Source organism: Festucalex cinctus, chromosome 11, assembly GCF_051991245.1.
Source record: "Festucalex cinctus isolate MCC-2025b chromosome 11, RoL_Fcin_1.0, whole genome shotgun sequence".
NCBI lineage: Eukaryota > Metazoa > Chordata > Actinopteri > Syngnathiformes > Syngnathidae > Festucalex > Festucalex cinctus.
Genome location: NC_135421.1, coordinates 17368715 through 17391670, shown reverse-complemented (window position 1 = coordinate 17391670; position 22956 = coordinate 17368715). Strand labels below are relative to the sequence as shown.

Sequence of the window (22956 nt, the reverse complement as noted above, 5' to 3'; positions counted from 1 at the left end):
TTCGAAGCAAACATGGTGAAGCTGCATTTAGCTATTATGCTGCACACAGATGGAATAGGCTGCCAACAGAAGTGAAGTCAGCCCCGAGTGTAAATGCTTTTAAATCCAGGTTAAAAACTTTGCTTTTTTCTTATAGCCTACCTTTGATTAGGGACTTTTAAACAGCTTTAAGGTTGTTGTTTTGTTTTTGTTTGTTTTTTAATTATTATTCAGGTCGTTAATGTTATATATATATATATATATATATATATATATATATATATATATATATATATATATATATATATATATATATATAATGGAGTGGAACCGTCACTTGCCTTCGGTGCCGGTTGGCGTAGTTTCGCTTCCCCACCTGGGAGACCATATGTGGCTTACATGATGTAAGCTTGTGTGAGTGAGTGTGTGATGTATAAAAAAAAAAAAAAGAGGGAGCAGGGCGAGGTATTTTCTTGGAATCACGTGACTTGGCAACACCAGTGGGAATACCACGCTGATCTGAATATATTACTGGGAAGCCGTGCAAGCCATTGGAGCGACAGGACGGCCATCTTACTCCTTCCATCACGCGAGCAGAGGACTGCCTAAACATACGTAAACCGTACAGAGCTCGTAAACTCTTTATGGGGGCTGGGGTGGGGTGTTGGGGCGGGGTGGTCACTATTTTTTGACGATTAAAATAAATTAATTAATTAATAAATAAATAAGTGGACGGTAGCCTATGTGCTGCTTTGATGACACCCTTTTTCTTTTTTTGCTCAGATCCTTAGACCCCAATATTATATTTGGCAGAAGCATCTTTTTTTTAAATATAATTACACGTATAATTCCATCCATCCATTTTCTTGACCGCTTATTCCTCACAAGGGTCGCGGGGGGTGCTGGCGCCTATCTCAGCTGGCTCTGGGCAGTAGGCGGGGGACACCCTGGACTGGTTGCCAACCAATCGCAGGGCACACAGAGACGAACAACCATCCACACTCACACGCACACCTAGGGACAATTCGGAGCACCCAATTAACCTGCCATGCATGTCTTTGGAATGTGGGAGGAGACCGGAGTACCCGGAGAAGACCCACGCGGGTACGGGGAGAACATGCAAACTCCACCCAGGAAGGTCCGAGCCTGGACTCGAACCGGAGACCTCAGAACTGGGAAGCGGATCGACGTGCTAACTACTCGACTACCGTGCCGCCCTACGTATAATTCTTTAATTAAAAAAAATGTATAGAAGTGCCTCCTGTAAACAAAGCATATAAATGTCTATAGTCCTCTTGTTTATGTTTAACAAATTAAAAAAAATCATCAATCATGTTGTTTCTACTAAGTACTGTCTCAAATGTTCTCCAATTTCGATACTGTAAATGGAAAGGATTGCATACAGTGAAACGTTTCTTAGGAGTAGTAATATGGCGGCCTTGCGGCTTCAAAAGTCTTGGCCTATCGGTTATCCAGTCATATATACAGATCAGTGGAATGCCGCCTCCAACTTCCTCTTTTTTGAGGGGACGGAGTTTGTTTGTTGCTTGGAATGCACAAACACTCTGACAACCTAAGCGACAAAGTAAGTAGTGCTCCATCTACATTTTTGTTTGTTTTCACACGACAAGTTCCAGTTGTAATTGTTGTCATTGGGTCGTTGTGTCTTGTTAGCCCACTGATGCTAATTTTATTAGCTAAATGCTAACCCAGCCATTACTCGAGTAAAAAAAAAAAAAAAAAAAAAAAAAAGTCACGCTGTAACAAGTCCCTTTATTTATTTATTTACTTGTAAAAGTAAAAGTTTGTAACAGTAAGTAAGTTATAATTAGTAAGTTATATTGTAACTTGAAATTGCAGTGCTGTGACAATTTTTATTATCTTTGTGTGTTTTTTGTATTAACAGTACTTGAGACTGTAAAGTCGTATGGGAATACATACATAATGCAAATGGAATACATATAGCAAGAATTGTTGTCTTTTTTTTTTCTTTCTTTCTTTTTTCTTTTTTTTTCAAATGAAAATTGTGACGATCTTTGTTGGGGGCATGCTTAGCCCACCAGGGGGCTCCATTATACAGTATTGTACATACAGACAGTACAAGTGGCATGGCCTAAACCACCCAACTATTTGTATACTGAGCATGCAATTAGGAAGTACAATTTCCATATTCAATCCCATATGAGGATCCACGTTGTTTATCTGTGACATGGTTTCAGTTCTAGGTGGACTGGTGACCGCTAAGTGGCCCTAAGATGGCGCAGTGGCAGGAACTGCTGAATCTGGATTCAGCCTTACAGGCGCAAGTCATTCAGCTGTACGGAAGGAAGTTCCCCAGAAACATCCGGCACCAGCTAAGTGTCTGGATTGAAAACCAGGACTGGTAAGTTCCACAGAAAGTAGCCCAAGTAGAGTGGAGTGGATGTGTAGATAGTCAGCAAACCTGTTAAAATCAAGTTTTGTTTAAACCAAGTTTTGCAATCGAAATTTCATGGTGGGGTCTGAGGAGGACTGTATTTGTGTTTTCTTGGGGGGGGGGGTAAGGAAAACCTACTTTTGTAGGCATTACTATGGTTTTAATAAGGCAAGGTTGTTATACTTTCTCCCACCGGTAATGAGCTCTTCTTTTCTTTTTTTTTGAGGGGACTTCTAAGCAGGGAACAATATAATTGGCTGCTTGCAAAGTTGAGGAAACGAACCACTACTTTAAAATCAATTGTCTCCAATTAACTTTTTTTTTTTTTCCCAGGTTAGACAAAAAAGACACGACAATTATCCTGTTGACGTCAAGAATTTGTGCTGCAATTAACCTGCCGTTACAGTATGTGTGGTTTGAACTGGTTTAAAATGTCTTAATTGTGTGGCTCTCAGGTATGCGGCGTCTGTTGATGACCAAAAGGCCCGAACTTGCTTCAACTCTCTGCTGCTTTACTTGGAAGAAGAGTGGAGCCGTTGCGTCAAAAAGGACAACAACATTTTGCAGGCACCGGATTTTCCCGGAATCCAAGAATACATGCTGGTGGGTCAGACTAGATTGTTCGTTTTTTTGGGGGGGGCTTTGCATTACCATGTTACCACTGTGCTTTTACAATCTTTGCTTGTTTTTTTTTTTTTGTTACTACTGTAAATTCATATAACCAATTCATTTGTATTTGTAATGTAGAATCACTTTGAAAATGAGCCGAAGAAGCTGGCTGCTATCCTGCATGAGTGCCTTGAGGGGGAGAAGAAAATCCTACGTTCGGCACAGGTGAAATGAGAATTTCCGTTTCATGAAGTTGCCATAACAAGCAGGCCATGTGGCAGGAAAAAACAAAAAAACAAAACCTAATGTTGAGTAGTGTAACTAAAATTACCAAGTACCGGTAACTCAAAGTAAGAAAATTGAATAAACATTTTAATTATTTAAAAAAAATGATTAGTAAAATGAAAACTTACTGAAACTACAACTTAAAAAAAAAAACCTAAAAATTCTAAAAAATAAAAAATTTAAAAAATAATGCTGAGTAGTATAAGTAAAATTACAAAATAACTAAAATTAAGTAAAAGTAAAATTGAATAAACGTTTTCATTATTTAAACAAAATGATTAGGAAAAAATGAAAACTTATTAAAACTAAAACTTAAAAAAAAACTAATTATACAGAAAATGTACTCACTTTTATATTTGTCAGTTGAAATCATTTTGGAGTTGATTTTAAAAGAGAGAATTGACTTTTTTTTTGACAAATACTCCAATATGTTAAACAAAAAAACAACAACTAAGACTATTATTCAAATAAATAAAATTGAAATATAAACAGTACTGCAATTGTCTGGCAACCAGTTCAAGGTGTCCCCCGCCTACGGCTGGGGTAGGCTCCAGCACCCCCACGACCCCTGTGAGGAGTAAGAGGTACAGAAAGTGGATGGATGGATGGATATAAACAAAGTATTTAAACAAATAAAAACAAAACAATCATGCTTTAAAAAATAATACTAACTGAATATAAAAAAAAACACAATAAAAACCTTGATGAAATTTTGATTGTATGTTTCTCTGGTTTGAAAGATCATGTGACCACCTGGCTTTGTAAAATAGTCGATATATTTTGATAAAGTCAAACGTTATTAGTAATTACGTTGGATTGGTGAAAAGGAGACACGTGACATACACACACAAAAAAAAAATCTGTCAAACCAAAATAAATGACATAAACAATAATAAATAGATATACAAGCAGCGAGTGGAATGTAGATCCATCTAATGGAATTAGTTTAGTGTTTCTTAGCAAAAATACTCAAGTAAAAGTGAACACATGTCCACAATATGTGTTGCCAAAAATAAATATATATTTTTTTTGGTGGTGTAGGAGATTGTGTGCCCAGCTGCCGAAATGATGCCAACACAACTGGACTCCAAAATTGCAGAACTTACGAGGATGTCTCAGGTTTGTATTTGACGTCAGCCGCTGACATCGTCTTTCGACCGTTGCTAACGTCCTCGAATGCAACCCAAAATGTAGGATGTCGGCAAGGAGATTGAGTCACTGGAAAAGCTGTGTGAAAACCTCAGTTCCATACACGGTACGGTATTTTTATTTTTTTTTTGTGATCCAGCCTGCTGGTAGATTTTAGTGTGACGCTGTCCGTCTTTTTTTTATTTTTTATTTATGTGTGTGATTAGCGGAGCAGCGACACACTCAGGACGTCGCGCAACAGGACAACTTCTTCGTTCAAGCAAATCAGGTAATGCGGATACGCCCGTATCAACACTTTTGTCGTTTGTGCAGCGGGAACGTATCCAGTTTCATTCAAAATGATGTTTTATTCCCATCAAATATGGCTGCGTGCTGTTTCCTATCCCAGCAGATTTTTGCGGCAAGTCGCAGTGTACACTTCAGATTGGTGGCCGGCCAATCACGTGGCTTGTTTTCACAAACATTGGAACTCACAACGCTGAACACGATTACACTACTGCTTAACCAATTGGCCAGATTTCTTGTTAAGAGCATGGTTCCATTCCATGCAGATGAGTCACTACTCAGCCCGCCTCCTTCGTTGCCAAGACAATCAGCAGTGGAGCTAAGTGGTGTGACTTGCACAGAGAGCGTTTAAAAAATAATAATAATAAAAAAAAAAAAAAGTCTAAGAAAGGCGAAGAAAATCGAAATTTCCGACACTGTGAAAGTACCAGGAATGCACCATTTTGCTTACGTAGCATTAGCAACTATCAAGTGTGTTAGCGTATGTTATTCTGGATGGTTAGTTGTCCCTAAGCGTCCTGTAAGCTGCTTCATGACACCGCAGTTGGACTAAACTGTAAAACTAAATACACAAGGTTAAGAATTGCATCCACTGTATATTTAAATACATAACATGCTTCGTTTTTTAAAACATCGCTAGCCTAGCGCTAACAGGAAGTTAGCAAATGCTAACTGGAAGTTAGCATTAACTTTGGGAGTGTTTTTTTCCTTCAAATAACAAATATCCACACACAAATCTTGTGGGAACACGTACCCACAGATGAGATAACACTACGCAAAGGCACAAATTCTTCCCAATATGTGGAAAAATTAGTTATTTTAATAGAATTCAATCACAACTTTCTTCTGTACTCGCGTTAAGTGTGTACGCCATGGATGCACGGCACCACACTGCCCCCATGAGGCCAAAACGCACAGGAACAGTCAGTATTTGTTCTTACTGTTTTTTTCAGTTGCTATTATCCATCCATCCATCCATCCATCCATTTTCTTGACCGCTTATTCCCCACAAGGGTCGCGGGGGGTGCTGGCGCCTATCTCAGCTGGCTCTGGGCAGTAGGCGGCGGACACCCTGGACTGGTTCAGTTGCTATTATTTTAGTTATTTGATTCTTATTAATATTTTGTCCTTGTCCTTTCAAGTTATGTTATAAAGTTGATATTTCAAGGATTCAAACACATTCTTTTCTCAAAATTCAAGGATGCAAACATCCAAGGATTAATTTTTTTTTTTTTTTTGTCTTAACACACATTTCCACATGACATGGCACCAACTACAATCCCCGAGGTCTCAGGTTAGCCCAGTAAGTCCCAAGACTTGTGAAAATAACACAAGCTAAAAATATATAAAAGCAAATGTCAATGCTTTAACAGCAGTTGTAAAAAAGTAAGACAAAAATCTATGCAATAACCTTGTATACTTCATGATATATTTATTTATTTTATTTATTTATTTATTTATTTTATAGACTTGTCATCCAAAGCAGAAAATCTTAATTGCGAAGGTTTGTGCACAAGTGGCACCCAAAGGAAAAAAAAATGCTTATCGGTCAGACCCTTCACCCAATGAAACTTTTCAATTCCTCAACGCAAGCCAGCTCTGACATGTAAAAAGTCGGGGAAATGCTAAATATGACGGCCTTGCTGCTTTTATTTTTCAGTTAGCACGACAGCAGATATGTAGCGTGTTAAAAATGGCCGGGGACGTTGTGGAGACGCTCACCACTGTGGAGTTGCCCGAGTGGAAGCGGAGGCAGCAGCTGGCCTGTATCGGAAGCCCCGTCGACACCTGCTTGGACTATCTGCAGAAGTGGTACGAAAACAGTCCTTCACTCTACAGAGGATTTTTTTTTTTTTTTTTTCGCCTCGCTTCACTCAAACCTCCCATGTACACACACCACCAGTGTTAATTTTGACAGTACATTTTCATTTAGTTTTAGTTACAGTCTTTTGACTAAAATTAATTAAAGTTTTAGTCAGAATTTAATCATCTGCTTGTATTTTAGTTTTAATCCAATTTTAGTCGCCGAAAATAAAGAGCAATTTTAGTCGACGAAAAAAAGCAGTTTTAGTCGACTAAATTGACACTTTAGTTGATATTTTCCTTCAGCATACCTTTCAACTTAAGACACAGTTTTGAATTTGTTCCTCAACCTTTTGTCTAATTTTTTTTTTCCTCAAATAAACTATTAATATGTAGTCACTCAAAATCTCTCCTTGCAAAACTTAATATCTGGTTGAAAAACTTTAATAGTCTTTTTTTTTTTTTCCCATGTAAGAGGCAAATTTTCTCGTAAACACTAAAAATACTTTGGGCAAAATTTACTCTCTTCCAAGTGTAAATTTTACTCTATTTAGAGTGGGACCAAATAGACTCAATTGTGAGTAATTTACACAATTTACTATCCATTTTCTGCATGATGGCGGCAATGTGTTCGTGTATATATTATCTAAATTCTTCAATAATGGATGGATGGATTATTATTATTATTATTATTTTTAAAATTATTATAGTTTTTTAATTTTTCATTGTAGTTATTTTTTATTTCGTTTTGAGTTTTTTTTTTTAAATTTATTTAATTAGTTGTCACTAGGGTGGTTGTGTTAGTTTTTATTAGTTTTAGTTAATAGATGCTTCGTTTTAGTTTAGTTTTAGTTAGTTTCAGTATTAGTTTTAGTTTTTTTAATTTTTTATTTTATTTTTTAAAAATGTGTATTACTTGTGCATAATATTTAAAAACAAAAAATCACCATGTGAGCGACGTCATCTGAAGGTGCTTTTCGATTGGCTGCTGCTAGACGATGTCACTTCTGTTATTTTGTTAACGAAATAGTTTTTTGAGTTTTATTTTTTTCGTTAGGTTTTGTTAACTGAAATAACCTTGTATAGAATGCAAACTTTTTTTTTTTAATTATGGTCTATTTTTGTGTGTTGCAGCTTCACAAGTGTGGCTGAGGTGCTCCAGCAAATCGAGCATCATCTGACCAAGCTGCCGGAGCCCAACGGGAACTTTAGCAGCACCGCCGGCAACCCTGTTGCCGAAATGACAACCTTCAACCACTCTTTGATGGCTAAACTTCTGTGCAAGTACGACACACCATCACCGATCTTTTGCTGTTGCGTACTTTTTATTTTTATTTTTTATTTATTTTTTTTCAGTGTGACAGACAAAAACCGATGCACCATATATATCTCTCATTTCAGTGCTTTAGTGGTGGAAAAGCAACCGGTCATGGCAAGTATGCCAAGTATACAGCAACCTCTGGTGATTAAGACCAAGGCACACTTCACTGTGAGACTGCGGTGAGAAGGCGACATTTGTACGCTTAAAATCACACATCGACGGAATTGCTTTAGATTCTCCTACATTAAACTTGGTCAGCTGAAAATCTTCCAAAATGGTTTTGGATAAGTCAGAGAAAAAGTGAGCTGAAGTTGAAAATTACCTGTGTGATTCTCATGGTTTTTTCTATCCTTTTGTTTGTTTTTCAGGTTCCTGGTAAATCTTCCAGAATTCCAATGCCGACTTAAAGTCAAAGCCGTATTTGACAAGTAAGTGGAAGACAACCACGCTTTTTGAGGCCGCAAAGAGATCCATCCATTCGTTTTCCAAACCAAAAGTCTTATACTCTATCTGTTTTGTTGTCTTTTTTTCTCTGTGACAAAAAGGGACGTAGCTGAGAAAAACAAAATGAAAGGGTAGGTAAATACTGTAACGGAAGCAGTTTAGCTAGCTTCGAAATATTTTCTTTGAGTGAGTCACATCTACTGTATTGCTCTGTCTTCCCATGTTTCAGCTTCCGTCACTTTGACTTCATCGTAGCTTCGAACAAGGTGCTCGACGTGAACACAGCTGGGAATTGCTTGGCTGCCGAATTTAACGACTTGGTAAGAAGGTTGAAGCGGAACCGATTTTTGTAGACAAAATACACATGAATAATAGCTAAGCCTTATATCCTGTTTTTGTCTTCCAGATACTCCAGGAAAGCAAAAAGAGAGCTCTAGGATCAGATGGGGTAAGACGTTACATGACGCCCATTTGTTGGGCCCAAAATTCAGCTGTGATCTCGAAGTGCAACAATGTACCCAAAATGGCTGCTGCTTCAAAGCAAAATGGCTGACTTCCATCACACTCAGTATTTTTCCCCATTTGTTAGAGTCCTTTGGCTGTGACGGAAGAACTCCACGTCGTTACGTTTGTGACCGATTTTCTGCACGCCGGACTGCACTTTTACGTCGAGGTGAGTCGCACATTCCGTTTGGAGAGAAAGATGATCATTTGATTGGTTGCTTGGTTGGTTTGTTTTTAATCTTTCCAGGCCAGCTCTCTACCGATAGTCGTGATATCGGCCCTCGGTCAGGTTCCCAACGCTTGGGCATCAGTCATGTGGTACAACATGTCCACCAATCAACCAATGGTAATGGTAACATGCTATATTGTCTTGTCTTGTCTTGGCTAATAAACCGCAACCGTCCCAGTACTCAAGAGACTCCGAAAATGGAGATCTTCTGCATAATGATCTCATACAATCCAACCATTCAAGTCCGCTGTTTACGGCGAGTCTGTTACCCCTCGAGTTAGTGGAACAAGTCATCTCTAAATCGCTTTGTGCTTATAAAAAGACTTGTTATCTTCTCTGGAGGCATTTCCGCAATTGGAAATTGGCCCCGGACCTCCTACTTCCTATAACCCTAAAATGTTGTTGTTGTTGTTGTTGTTGTTGTTCCTAGAGGCTGGGTAGTTTAAAGTTTGTGATGTTTCTGGCGTCTTCCCTGCTAAATCATTAACCAGACATGACAGGACAGGATCTCAAGCTCCTCAAGGCTCGCTCGGTTACACCTCTCTCTCTTTTGCGCTCATGACGTGCAGTGTTCAAAACACTTCAGCGTGTAAAACTAAAATACAATATAGCACAGGAGGGTGCTAGAACTGCACAAATGGAAATCAACCTGACTTTTTTTAACAGATGTGTTGCATTTAAATATCGTGAACATGACAACGACAATATTGTGGCAGTTTTAATATCATGATATCACGATATTGCCACTTAATGGTTAGTGAACAGAAAGAACCGAATCACGCGAATCTGCTGGGTTCATGTCGATTCTGCCAATTAGAATCGATGGGACCCCGATAAAACCAAATCATGAACCCACAAACTTGAGTCAATGGACCAATTCAACTGAGTGACTTGAGTCTGTGATATTTCTGCTAAGATTGTGTTCATTTCGCTAAAAAAATGTTAAGTCAGTGTTTTTTTTTGTTTTGTTTTTTGTGTGTGTGTGTGTTCAGAACCTGTGGTTCTTTTCCGAGCCTCCTCCGCTGCCCTGGTCGCAGCTCTCCCAGGTTCTCAGCTGGCAGTTTTTGTCCGTCGGTAAACGAGCGCTTGATGAGAATCAACTCGCCATGCTCAGAGACAAAATTGTCGGTAAGAGACACCAACAAGGCACTTTATAGAGAAACACAACCGCTAGCCACATGTCACCCGTTCCAATGAAGGCATCTCAACTTTGCCCACAGAGGATTCTGACGGTTTTGTCCACTGGAACTCGTTTGCTAAGAGGGGAAACGTTTGGCTTTGGCTCCACGGAATCTTGGATCTTATCAAAAAGCACCTGCTGGATCTTTGGCGCGACGGGTAAATCCGTTTTCGACAAACAAGCATGTCCACTTTGACCAATATCTCCAAAACGGCTCATTTTATTTATTTATGTATTTACTTGTTTATTCAGGCTCATCATGGGCTTCGTGAGCCGAGAGCAAATCAAGGAGCTGTTGCAGGACAAAAAGGCGGGCACTTTCTTGCTCCGCTTCAGCGAAACCTACCAAGATGGCGCCATCACCTTCAGCTGGGTGGATCACCAGAACGGAGGTAAGAAAGAATTGCATACTTGTCCTTTTGTATTTGTTTAAGTTTACAAGAGAGAGAATCATCAGCAATTATGTATTATTCTTATTCTTATTCTCTATAAAGTTGTACTTTATAAAAACATAACAACATGAATGATGAAACAGAATGATAATAATGATGTGAATTACAAGTGGAACATTTTGCTGTAAAAATTTGTCCTTTTGTATTTGTTTAAGTTTACAAAAGACAGAATCATCTGCAATAATGGCAAATTATTTATTATTATTAATGTTATTATTATTATTTAATTTTTATATATTGTTATTTATCTTTGTTGTTGTTGTTTTTTTTTTTAAAAAGGGGGGAAAATGGGCAAAATGTTTTGACTGCCCCAAAAAATGATTTATTTTATTTTATTTTTTTAAATGAGCAAAATTTCACTCTATAAAGTTGTATTTTATAAAAACATAACATGAATGATGAAAAAATACAAAGAATCAAACATTTTATGCATACTGACGATGTTATTTTTGGCTCCTTCTGGTGTGCGTAACTCAGTAATGTACAGTAACAGTCGTTTTTAGCTGAGCATAAAGAATATAATTATGCAATACAGTCCGTCTAATTTCCTTCACGGGATGAATCAAGTATGTGTCCGTCTACTGCGGGGTCAATCTGGAAGGAGAAACTAACCGTTGCCGTCTCCGTTTTCAGAGGTCCAAGTGCACTCGATTGCTCCCTTCACCAAGTTGGAGCTGGCGAACAAACCGATGACCAACGTGATTTACGACTTCATCCCCAGAGTTCACGGCGTCGTCGCCATGAATCCTCTGCTCTACCTCTATCCGGACGTGGACAGAGACGCCGTTTTCAGACGCTACTACGTCCGCTCTGGTATAACGCAATCGAGTCAAACCGGATAGCTCGGCTTGTTTGTTGACTCAATGAAAGTTGGGATGTTACGATTTGGGGGTGAAATTTTAGAGTGAACCTCAAATGCCTCTTTATAGGCGAATTCTCGATTGTGAAGAAAATATTAATCATGATGATTATTTTTTGGGTACAAAACAAGAAAATGTTTAAATGTAAAAACATATTAAGACAAATACAATTCTTTGAAACACTATTATGCAAGTTCCTTTTGGATGAAGCAAAGTGTACTCAATCAGTTAAAAGTGTTCCCTTGTTTTCTGTTGGGGTTAGGTTCCAAAAAATATTCACGATAAATGAAATCTGTGAAGTAGTTGGCATTGTTTTACATTTATTATAAATGTTTGAAGGCACTAAAACCCCTCACTGCACAGTTTATACACTTTTCTCATCCAGGCATTGTTTAAACATTCTCAATGTTCAAACCTTCATAAATTTTATGAAATAAGGTACATTACTGTAAAAAAAAAAATGTATGCAAAATTGTACTAAATAAAAATCCGCAAAACAGCGAGGCTGCGAAAAGTGAACCGCGTTATAGGGAGTGAACGTTGTATTTTAACTCTTTGACTGCCAGGCGATATAAAAACAAAACAAAAAAATCCACAGTGCCAGCCGCTTTTGAGCATTTTAACTCATCTTTCAAGGCAAAAAGAATATTGTTTGCCTTTACTACATATACAATGTGGCTACGAAATGAAAGATCGCATTCCATTCATTGGAATTTTACTAATCATCATGAAACGTCTTTGGCAGTCAGAGTTTTAAAAAGGTACAAATGTATAAATTTAAATGACTCAAAATGAGTATTAATAATCTTTTTTTTTTTTTCTTTACAATTATGCTGATTTTGTAATTGTGGCGTCACATGTAATAAAATTAAATTGTAATTGAATTTCGGTGAATTGCGCTACAGGTGTACTTGATTTGACCGTCTCCAAACTTTTGTCCAACTGTTTCCAGTATTTTTATATTTTTTTTTCCCAAATTTGGTCTTTGAATTAAAAGTCCTCTTCATCTGTGCAGACAAGCAGACAACTGCAAAGTCACCCGGTTATTTGCCACGAACAGCCGTCAATGTGGCAGAGTAAGTATGACCTTGTGAATGGACAGACGGATGTTTATTTTATGTATCTCTAAGATTCAAAACGGTGGTCAATGTTTTCTGAATTGCTTTGAGAATTTTATTTTATTTTTTATTTTTCTCTTCCCAGTGTACCAACGCCTCCTCCTTCGCCACCGCAGGATTTGCACACGGCGGACATGTTCCACTTGATGCCTGGCACACCTGTGAGTTTATATTCACTACATCCCACCAACCTAACCCCCCTTTTTTTTTTTAAATATGACGAAGAAGCACAATTTCACCAATCGCCTTGTTGTGTGTGTCTTCCTACAGGACTACTTTTGCCATCAGATGGATTTTCTGGGCGTACCGGACGACCTCTTCTCTTAGCAATATCAAGTTGGTTGCTTCAATTCAATCTGAAGATATTTAAAGCGCGATATTCATGGCAAGTGCTACATGGTTGCTTAATGGCGTGTTCGCGGCATTCGCCGGCAGCTATCACGGTAACACCGTTTTACAGACAATATATTTTCTTACTTAGTGTTTTTTTTTGTAATATGTTAGATCAAGAAGTACAAAGTCAACCCAGAAATGTTTTTTTACAATGATATGTTGCCGTACTAGTCTAAACACTGACGAATGTTGCGTTTAGGCAGCAAAACGCACCCGCTTTTATCCATCTCAGGGGGGGAGCGGCGGCCATTTTGCCACCTGCTGTCAACTGAGAATGACGTCACAATTGCACGCAATCACCACTCACCAACAGGTGAGTGGTTACCCAAGGCTTGAGTAACTGTGATGTCATTCTCCTTCTCAAAAAGAAGCTTTCGTACTCAAACTTAAGCGGAAAACAACGCTGGACAGGCCTTTGAAAAAACAGCTGATTTTTTTTTTTTTTTTTTTTTTTTAATCGCCGCAGTATTATTTCAGAGCAATTTTTCAGCGAAGCAAGCTGTTCCTCATTACACATTTTAACTCATTCACTCCCAGCCATTTTCACAAAAAAAAAAAAAAAGTGGAACCTACCAAAAGAAAGCTTAGAGTCGCTTCTTTCTCAGGGAAAAACATAAGTATATTTCTATCTGTTTCGGTTTTGCAGCAATTAGCATGAGAAAATAGCTAAGTTTCACATGGCCCTGGTTGATCTCTTATACTCTGCAGCCACCTGCTGGCCGTTTGTGTAATAACTACCATTTCTTCTACCGTTCTTTGCAGTTGAGAGGCTGAATCGAAGCCTTCTTCATGCTCTAGCATAAAAACATTTGTATAAAAAAAAACGTATAAATACGTCTTTGGAGCACTTAAAACATTTAAAATAGAACGTATTTATATGTTTTTGGGAGCAAATGAGTTAGAGGCAATTTCTTGTAATTCACAATTACGACTGCCGGTCCCCGAAAATGATGATTAAAGTTTAAAAATCACATTTATTGTCGTAAACGAATGACCCAATTTCACGTAACTGGTCCCCAAGTTAGCATTTATTTGCTACAAAACATCTTTCCTCATCCATCGCATATAAGTGGCAGACAGAACAATCAAAAGATCTTCCATAAAAAATGGCAGAAGGTACAACAGAATCAAAATCTTTGTGCTGAACGAAACATTTTCCACTCACTTTAATAAGTTGAGGCAAGATCGTCGATTTTCAGTAGACACGCACTTTTTTTGTGACATTCCTGTTTGGTGGCGTACCGTGCAAGTTGTCCAATTTATTTTTTCTCATGATGTATGTGGTTTCGTTGAATAAATGTTGGGAAAAACTACAAAAGAGCAGCTCGCTAACTTGTATTACTGTGGGTGCATTATTTTTTCAGTTGGAGGGGAAACATCAATTACTGGTATTGATATGTATCTTTCCATTTTTTGACACAATCATCACAAATGTTGGTAAAAATTGAGTCCTAACTAGACTGAGTGCAATTTCTGTACAAATTGTGTGGGACTGCTGAAAGCTGAATGCTAATAGGTGTCTGCTAAGATTTGAATGCATGGGATGTTTATGAAGTAAATTGAGAGATAAATTATGAAATTATGACCTCCTCGTTACTGTACAATGTACTTTACCAACTATGCCACCGAGCAGTATCAGACACCTAATAATGACGGTAAGTATTATGTATGGAAGTGGGCGTGGAAAGTGATACTACAAAAAGTTCAATGTCTGTCCCATTGAAAATGAATGGGGAAAAGTTGATATTAAATGTCAAATTGTGCGAATACTGTAAGTAATGTGGAATCAGACAATATACCCCGGGAGGCATGAATTTTTGAAGCAAGTTGAAATTTGAACAGTGTAAATTGGAAGTATTGTGTGGGAGTTGTTACGTGGCAATAAAGTGTGGAGAATAAAAATCACAATAACACGTGTGAATGCTTCAGCATTCCCACAACTAAACTAAGTGCAATTTCTAGACAAATTGTGTGGGAATGCTGAAAGCTGAATGCTAATAAATATATGCTAAGATTTGAATGTATGTGGAATTTTTATGAAGTAAAATTGAGAGATAAATTATGAAATTAGAACCTCCTGGTTACTGGACAATGCATTTTACCAACTATGCCACCGAGCAGTATCGGGCACCTGGTAAAGATAAGTTATATGTATGGAAGTGGGTGTGGAAAGTGATACTTAAAAAAGTTCACTGTCTGTCCCACTGAAAATGAATGGGGAAAAGTTGACATTTAATTTAAATTGTGTAAATACTGCAGCCACGTGGAGGGCCGTTCTGGAGTCGTAGTCCCGCTGCTCCATGTCCATCGACGACAAGGCAAACCTGCACGCACAACACTTTTGAGTTTGAGCCTCCGGTTATATGTGAAATGCAACAAAATGGACACCAAGAAAAAGAAATGATATGCATTATTAATTTGCGACATGATTTTAGGCGTTTCCACTTTCATCATTTATTTGATATTGCATTTATAGGCAGATGATTCAAAAATAATAAGCAAAAACAAACTAGCAAAAAAATCAGTCAAAGGTCATAAATTTGAAATACTTATGTTCTTTTTTTCCCCTTCCAATTATTTTTTTTTTTATATACTTTAGCAAGTGGGTCAATTGAATGATAATGATAATAAGTTTTTAAAAATCTAATTTAATATGCCATTTACAATGAGGCCTTTGAAAATTTTTTTTGCATTTTGGAAAAGAGCTCTTCAAGTCATACCGAAAAATATATTTCAAATACATTCTTCTTCGTCTGAGTTGATATATAGCGTTAGCACGCTCTAAAAACCCGATTACAGACACTTGTGCTCGTCAATCAGCAGAATTTCAATAAAACGTCTCCACAATTATGCAATTCTAATCATACAAATTCAGGAACGTTTCCATGTCCACACAATCACGATGAGAGAACGCACAACACTCCCAAAAACACATACGGAACAATTTCCACTGAGATATCATCGATAATATATAGCAATCAGGCTGCGTCTTTTCACAATAAAGGTCCAAGACGCAAGCCTGAAAAACAAACAAACGTGACTACAGCAGACTGTCCAAACTCTTCTCCGCGCTCTCCTTGTCGCCCGAGTCGTCGGACGGCCGCTCTTTGTCGGCGTGCGGCTGCAAGATGGCCACCACGTCGTGGTGGCCGAAGTGCACCGCCTCGTCCATCGGCGTGTTCCCCCACCTGCGGGCGGGAAACGCGTTCAGGGATACTTGACTTTGACATTGGCCATTATTCTGATGACAAATTAGCAGTAATACAATGCCAAGTCTCATGCTAAGTCAAAAGACAAATCATAAAAATGTGTTTTTTAAAGATTAGTTTTAAAAATGGAGAGAGAGGGGCTTGCCCAACATTTAGTGGGAGGTGATTCCAAAGAGAGGTTACCTTTCATGTTTCTTGTTTGCGTTCACGTCAATCATCAAACAACACTAAATAACTGCGAATTATTTCATTTAAAGTGATACTTCACTTACATAGCCCATTATAGCAATAACAAGTTAATATTATGTCCAAAATTAATTTAATAGTTTCATTACTTTTCAAATACAATTAGTACCTTTAAAAACACATTTTGCAACTTGCTGTCGACTGAAAATGACATCACAAGGGCTCAGGTGACCAATCACAGCTCACCTGTTTTCTAGGTTGGGTCATGTGACATTCACAAGCTGAGCTGTGATTGGTTACCTGAGCCCTTGTGATGTCATTTTCAGTCAATTGCAAATGGCAAAATGTGTTTCCAGGTACTATTTGTACATGAAAAATAATGAAAATATCAAATTTATTATAGGCAAAATATTCATGTTTGACTGCCAAAAATTGCTAAATAAGTAAAGTATCCCTTTAAAATTAAATTGCACTAAAAAAGTAGCCACCAGAGGGTGCTAGAACTGCACAAATGTAAATCAACCGGAATTATTATTTTTTTAAACAGATCTGTTGCATTGAAATATCGCACTTATCTTTACATCCCTAGCCATGATTGGTCGTTACCTACTTCCTCAGCCCAGGTGATGTCGTCATCTTCAGTCGACAGCAAGTAGAAAAATTGCTTTTTAAAAGTATTCATTTGTACATGAAAAATAATAAAGTTGTCAAATTCATTCTGAACAACATATGAACTGTTTTCTCTGCTGAAAATGGCTCAATGAGTCAAAGTACCCCTCTAAACATGCTAGTCGCTCATGGTTAGAAAGCAAAAACGCAAATAAAACCGATTTCAGGTCTGTCATATAGACCAGCGTAACCCCAAATCCACTTCGGATGTTCTAGTAGGCTTTTCCAGACATTTTTCGCAGCTGCATCTTGGAGCACAAGCCGCGGTTTATGTCAGTGTTCAAAGATGTCGGTCAAGAGAGGGTGTGTAGACTTTTTCTACCCACCTGTCTCGGGGGACGGGGTTGACCTTGCAGGCCTCCAGCAGGAAACGCGCCACCTCGGTGTGACCTGCAAGCCCAATTTCAGCCACAAGGTTTTGTTTTTTAGCTAGCAGGAAAAATGAATGCTTGATAGGGTTTGTGTCTGAAAATGGTCAACAACAGTTCACTTTTGCCCCCTGGTGGTGATGTCAGTGGATTGCAGCTTTATACAATTACAATTTTACAACTACGTTATTCACTTTAAAAAAAATACTAATAATATGATACATAATGTAAATCCTACATCCATTTCAGTGTCACTTTCAGAAGAGAAAATATAAGAAAATTGTAAAAAAAAAAAAAAAAAAAATTTAAAAAAAAATTCTAATTTAAAAAAAAAATGTATTTGTGTCCGCTACCCTCAGCCGCAGCCACGTGGAGGGCCGTTCTGGAGTCGTAGTCCCGCTGCTCCATGTCCATCGACGACAAGGCAAACCTGCACGCACAACACTTTTGAGTTTGAGCCTCCGGTTATATGTGAAATGCAACAAAATGGACACCAAGAAAAAGAAATGATATGCATTATTAATTTGCGACATGATTTTAGGCGTTTCCACTTTCATCATTTATTTGATATTGCATTTATAGGCAGATGATTCAAAAATAATAAGCAAAAACAAACTAGCAAAAAAATCAGTCAAAGGTCATAAATTTGAAATACTTATGTTCTTTTTTTCCCCTTCCAATTATTTTTTTTTTTATATACTTTAGCAAGTGGGTCAATTGAATGATAATGATAATAAGTTTTTAAAAATCTAATTTAATATGCCATTTACAATGAGGCCTTTGAAAATTAAAAAATCATTTAAAGCAATATAATACAAATTTGAAGGCAAAAAAAAGCAAACCCCATGAAAGATTTGTTTCCTCTTTTGTATCCGTATTTTTACATTAAAAATGTATCAATTTGACACGACAGGTTTTAACCTCTAGATTTACATTTATCCAAAACACGTGGTTAAATTTTTTAAATTTTGATTTTGAAACGTTTTAGGTTTTAGGTTGTGTGGGTCGATTTAAACCAGAGGGTTTTAAATCATAAAAAATTAATGACAGAAATCTAGAATTTTCTAAACTTTCGATTTATGAGGGTCAATTTGCTGAATGGGTTTAACATTTTACGTTTGTTTGAAACTTGAAACGGGTCAATTTGACCCAGTGGATTTTAAAACCTATATTTTCTAAACTTTAGATTACACGGGTCAGTTTGACCCAGATGGTTTTACCATCTACATTTACTAGTTTGAAAGGGTTTGTATTCATTTATTTATTTAACAGAAAAAAAATGCACATAAATTTTTATATTCATAAAGCATGCGGTTCAGTTTGACCCACAACCTAACAAGAGGTTACTTCAGTTCAGACAAGCATGCATGCACGCACACTGTTCACCTCCTCAATGCGGAGACGTCTCCTGTGTATGCGGCAAACAGCAAGTTAATGACAGACTTGACCTGAAGTGAAGACACAAAGCAAACAGTTACAGTTGCCTTGATCACTTTTTGTCCCACGGTGCCAAACGCTTGTCAAGCAAAAGAGAAGAGACTTCACTTCTTCCTCTCCTTGTTGACGAACGTTCACATTCTGACGTGTGCGCGTCTTGGCCCTCAGGGGGCAGTGTAACGCAGACACACGACGTGGATTTGATGACGACTTTGGCAACTAATGCTGCATTCGAGGACGGTCGGAAGTGGGACTTTTCCCAGTTCAAACCAGGAAGTGTGTACGTGTGTCAACTCGGAAATTCCACTTGCGAAGTCGGGGAAAAAAAGAAGGACCCCGACTTCACCTGATAGCTTTCTTCATTCATAAATATTCGACATAACTTCACGTTAACACAACGTACGTGACAGTATTCCGCTATCTCCCTGCATGAAATTATACGGTGAACTACTCAACTGTATGGAATGCTTATGAAATAAGATTTTTTAAAAATGAGGCAAAATTGCGAGAAGTTAAGTTTGCTGGAGGTCAAAATCAGTTTTGAGGACCAAAAAAAAACAAAAACAAAAAAATTATCACTATCCGCCATTTTGGTTGTTTACTTTCGCCTCGAACGCTTTCAGGTCGGAACTGGGGGAAAAAACAACTTGGATATAAACGAATTTGAACATTGTTCTATTTTGTTTGCGTGTGTTGCTGCAACTTATGTTCAAATTGGGAGCTTTATAATTACTGCAACATCTAATGCTAACTTGTTTAGCCGGCCGACAGTGTTTTACGTTGTGTATTAGCATTTAGCTAACTATCAACACCGACCCACCCCCTGACCCCCATATAAAAACGCATATTAGCAGGCAGTTCTTTTTCTTCTTTCCACTTTATGTAGCATTCACTAACATTTTCGACTCACTTTTCCCAAATATATCAAAAGAAAGACGGGAGTGAAGCCTTAAAAATGACCGTGTGAAGAGCTAAAAGTACTTTATTGGATTTTTACAACACCACATATATAAATATATATGAATAAATAATGTACTGTCCCACAGTGAAAGTAGCAAACGCATAACGTGATGGAACAAGTTACAATTGTGTTTTACGTTGACGTCATGTAGCAGTAGTTACACTCATGTGGACTGACAAAAAGAAATCCAAAGACAAAAAACAAAACAATAATTAACTTGGAAATGGAAGGTTCAGTCATCAACAATTCCCGTTTTGTTTTTTACATAAAAAAAAAAAAAAAAAAAGATACCATGGCGTAATGCCCACCCTGCAAAACCTTACATTTCCAATGTCAAGCATAATGTACATAAATCATGTCTCAAGACACAAATCAACACAAAAAATAAATGTGTACATTACAACTGTGATTTTGACATAAATCATACAAAACAAAATGTGCATGCAAACAGTGAGTATGACAAGTGGAGAAGCAAAACAAAAGAATTCAAAAGCCTCTGGCCTGCTGACTTTTGATTTATGTTGGAATCATCCATGCTGATTGGTTGGTTGCACTTTTGCAGATTTTTGCGACGCCAATCAGAGGAAAATGTTCACGAGCGGGACAGTTTGCTGATTCGTTTAGCAAGTGATTTCAAGCAGCGATTCTCAAACGCGACGATGGGTCCACAAAATACATCATTTTCATTCTCATCATTTTAAAGACCAAAAAAATGGCGACCAAGAAAATTTCTCCAAATAATTCATTGCTCCCCAACTTTAGCGTTGGGCAAATTAAAAGCTCGGATATGATTGTGATGTATCATCACGTCAATCGAACATCCCTGTTTAAATGCCCCCCAATTAATTTACATTTACAAATTATTCAGTGAACGCTGATAAAGAATAAAAAAAAATGGGTGAAACTAAATAAAATATTAATTTATATATTTTTTTTTTACTTTTTAAACGAAAATAAAAAAAAATGATGCCAAACTATTAATTTCTATTAATTTTGAAAACATGTTTTAAATCTAAAAAAATATATTTTTTAACTAAAATATATTGAAAAAATTGAACAAAAAAAATCTGTGAATGATGCAAAATTATGAATATGCATCATGTGCAAGTTGTAATATCAATATTCACCACAGACATGTCTTAGTTGGCTCCACACTTCCTCCACTGGATCGTACGAGTTTGAGAACCTCTGAATGAAAGGACGTGCAATTCACTCTCCCTGACCCCCCCTTTTTTTTGTTTTTTAAACCAATCTGTTTTGAAAGGGTGGTCCTATTACATGCAAAATGCACCATATCTCAATCCAGCAAAATCCAAAAGGGCTCGCTCACAGACACATTTTCACAAATAGGCAGCTCATGAAGTCAGCCTTCCCGAACTAAATCTGATCCAAGCAAAAGTCACATCGAAGGCTTTTTGGAGTCATTTGTCCTGCACAAAAACATCCAAAACACTAACAATAATCTTGAAACACTAACAACTCCCCACGTCATCACAGTGCTAAAACGGCAGTTGACAACAAGTATTGCCGGTCGCAGTAGTAGTGAGAGATTGAGGTCGCCATTATACACACCTGAGGAATAACACTAACAAAATACTGGAAAAGGTGCGACTATCGTGGAACAACAAATGATATATATATATATATATATATATATATATATATATATATATATATATATATATATATATATATATATATATATATATATATATATATATATATATATATATATATATATATATATGTGTGTGTATATGTATGTATGTGTGCGTGTGTGTGTATGTAGGTGTGTGTGTGTGTATATCTCGCAAGTGTTTCATGAAGCTTCGTGTTGCCATCACTACTAAATGTAATCCCCCACAAAAAGACAGCCAACAATTTCTTTACGTGCCTTTCAAAAGTCCAATCTTTATCATATGGCCAACTTAAAAAAAAACAAAAAAAAATTCTCAAGAGTTTAGCAGCTTTTTGGGAACTTCGCCTGAGAATATTGGGACAGGAATACATGCCAAGGTCACTTATTGAGATTACCTTCGTTAACTGTCAATCACTGATTTGATTAGTTTAATCGCCGTTTAACGCACAAGCACACGCACAATCCAACATTTCCCAAACGATTTGTCAACATTGTCGCCTTCTGTTTGTTTCTTTGGTATAGCAAAAATTTTCCCGCAAGGCTGTAGCCCTCCAACCATAAAAAAAAAACGTTTTTCACACCATTTAGCCCCATATGTCACTGGCTGATCAATATTAATATACATTTTCTATACTTATATACTGTGAACTGTCATACCTAGGTGAAAAAAAAACTACAGTCAGCAGAAGATATTTTTTAACTATGGGTCAATTTGACCCACAAAGTAACAGGAGGGTTGAAAAAGACCCTGTTTGTATATAAAGATAGCTCATCCATTCATTTTGTTATGCTAAGATGCTAAGCTAGCAGTTAGCACTGGTTGTGCAGAATCATTCAAAATCATTCAAAATTATCTGATTTTTTTTTTAATGAATTGAGCAGTTATTTGCGCAAAAATTTATTCATATAAATATGTCAAATTATACTTATCTAGGTTTATTTTAGTTGCAATAAATCAATTAACAAATTGTTTAATGAGGTATACGAATAAAAATAAATAAATCTAAATTAAACTATTTGAGTGAAAAGATGGATAAATAATAGCCAATTAATAACATACATAAAAATGTGTTAAGTGTATATTATATGTTTACATTCTTTTTGTTTTTGTCATTTATATTCAATCGATTAACCAATCATTTTAAGAGGTAAATAAATACATGTATTTAAAAAAAAAAATCAATTTTAACTACAAAACCTGGTCATGAAAATGCTCAGCACTAAGTTGCCCACCCTTGGTTGTGCACCGACACGCGCGCACACTTTTGGTTTCAGGCCGTAGTCGTTGTATAAAAGAGAGCTTGCATTGAGTGTTTTTATACTGCAAGTGAGGAGGTCATATACGCACTAAGGCAGCTAGCGGGTCGGGAAGAAAAATAAAGACTGCATAACATATCCCATCTGTCCATCACAAACAAGAAGATAGCAGCAATTCAGTAACCGCTTGACAAGCAATAAAT

At 37.2% G+C, this 22956-nt stretch overlaps 2 protein-coding genes across 6 annotated transcripts in view; one reads left to right on the top strand and one right to left on the bottom strand.

Moving 5' to 3' along the window:
- stat4 (signal transducer and activator of transcription 4) overlaps nt 1–14487 on the top strand; it is a 31110-nt gene extending 16623 nt beyond the window's left edge. Inside the window, exons 24-45 of the mRNA XM_077537622.1 lie at nt 2223–2362; nt 2851–2998; nt 3143–3229; nt 4331–4408; nt 4484–4544; nt 4645–4706; nt 6384–6535; nt 7661–7810; nt 7928–8026; nt 8216–8275; nt 8393–8422; nt 8521–8611; nt 8698–8739; nt 8881–8964; nt 9043–9141; nt 10017–10152; nt 10245–10362; nt 10457–10596; nt 11290–11469; nt 12532–12592; nt 12720–12795; nt 12905–14487. Coding sequence (XP_077393748.1) covers nt 2223–2362; nt 2851–2998; nt 3143–3229; nt 4331–4408; nt 4484–4544; nt 4645–4706; nt 6384–6535; nt 7661–7810; nt 7928–8026; nt 8216–8275; nt 8393–8422; nt 8521–8611; nt 8698–8739; nt 8881–8964; nt 9043–9141; nt 10017–10152; nt 10245–10362; nt 10457–10596; nt 11290–11469; nt 12532–12592; nt 12720–12795; nt 12905–12961 — 2151 coding nt within the window. The 3' untranslated portion in view covers nt 12962–14487. The remainder of the gene's footprint in view (nt 1–2222; nt 2363–2850; nt 2999–3142; nt 3230–4330; nt 4409–4483; nt 4545–4644; nt 4707–6383; nt 6536–7660; nt 7811–7927; nt 8027–8215; nt 8276–8392; nt 8423–8520; nt 8612–8697; nt 8740–8880; nt 8965–9042; nt 9142–10016; nt 10153–10244; nt 10363–10456; nt 10597–11289; nt 11470–12531; nt 12593–12719; nt 12796–12904) is intronic.
- Nucleotides 14488–15613: 1126 nt separating this feature from the next.
- Nucleotides 15614–22956, bottom strand: part of glsb (glutaminase b) — a 27852-nt gene continuing 20509 nt past the window's right edge. For 2 of the 5 annotated variants that reach the window (XM_077537725.1, XM_077537726.1), the window contains exon 15: nt 19863–22956. This exon is cut by the window's right edge. Coding sequence is in view for 3 of the 5 variants with exons in the window: in XM_077537728.1 (XP_077393854.1) it covers nt 16068–16215; nt 17418–17481; nt 17813–17889; nt 18846–18907 (351 nt within the window). In the remaining 2 variants the exon portion in view is untranslated. Of the gene's footprint in view, nt 16216–17417; nt 17482–17812; nt 17890–18845; nt 18908–19862 lie in introns of those variants that run through there. The other 3 variants (XM_077537728.1, XM_077537727.1, XM_077537724.1) reach the window with 3 other exon arrangements.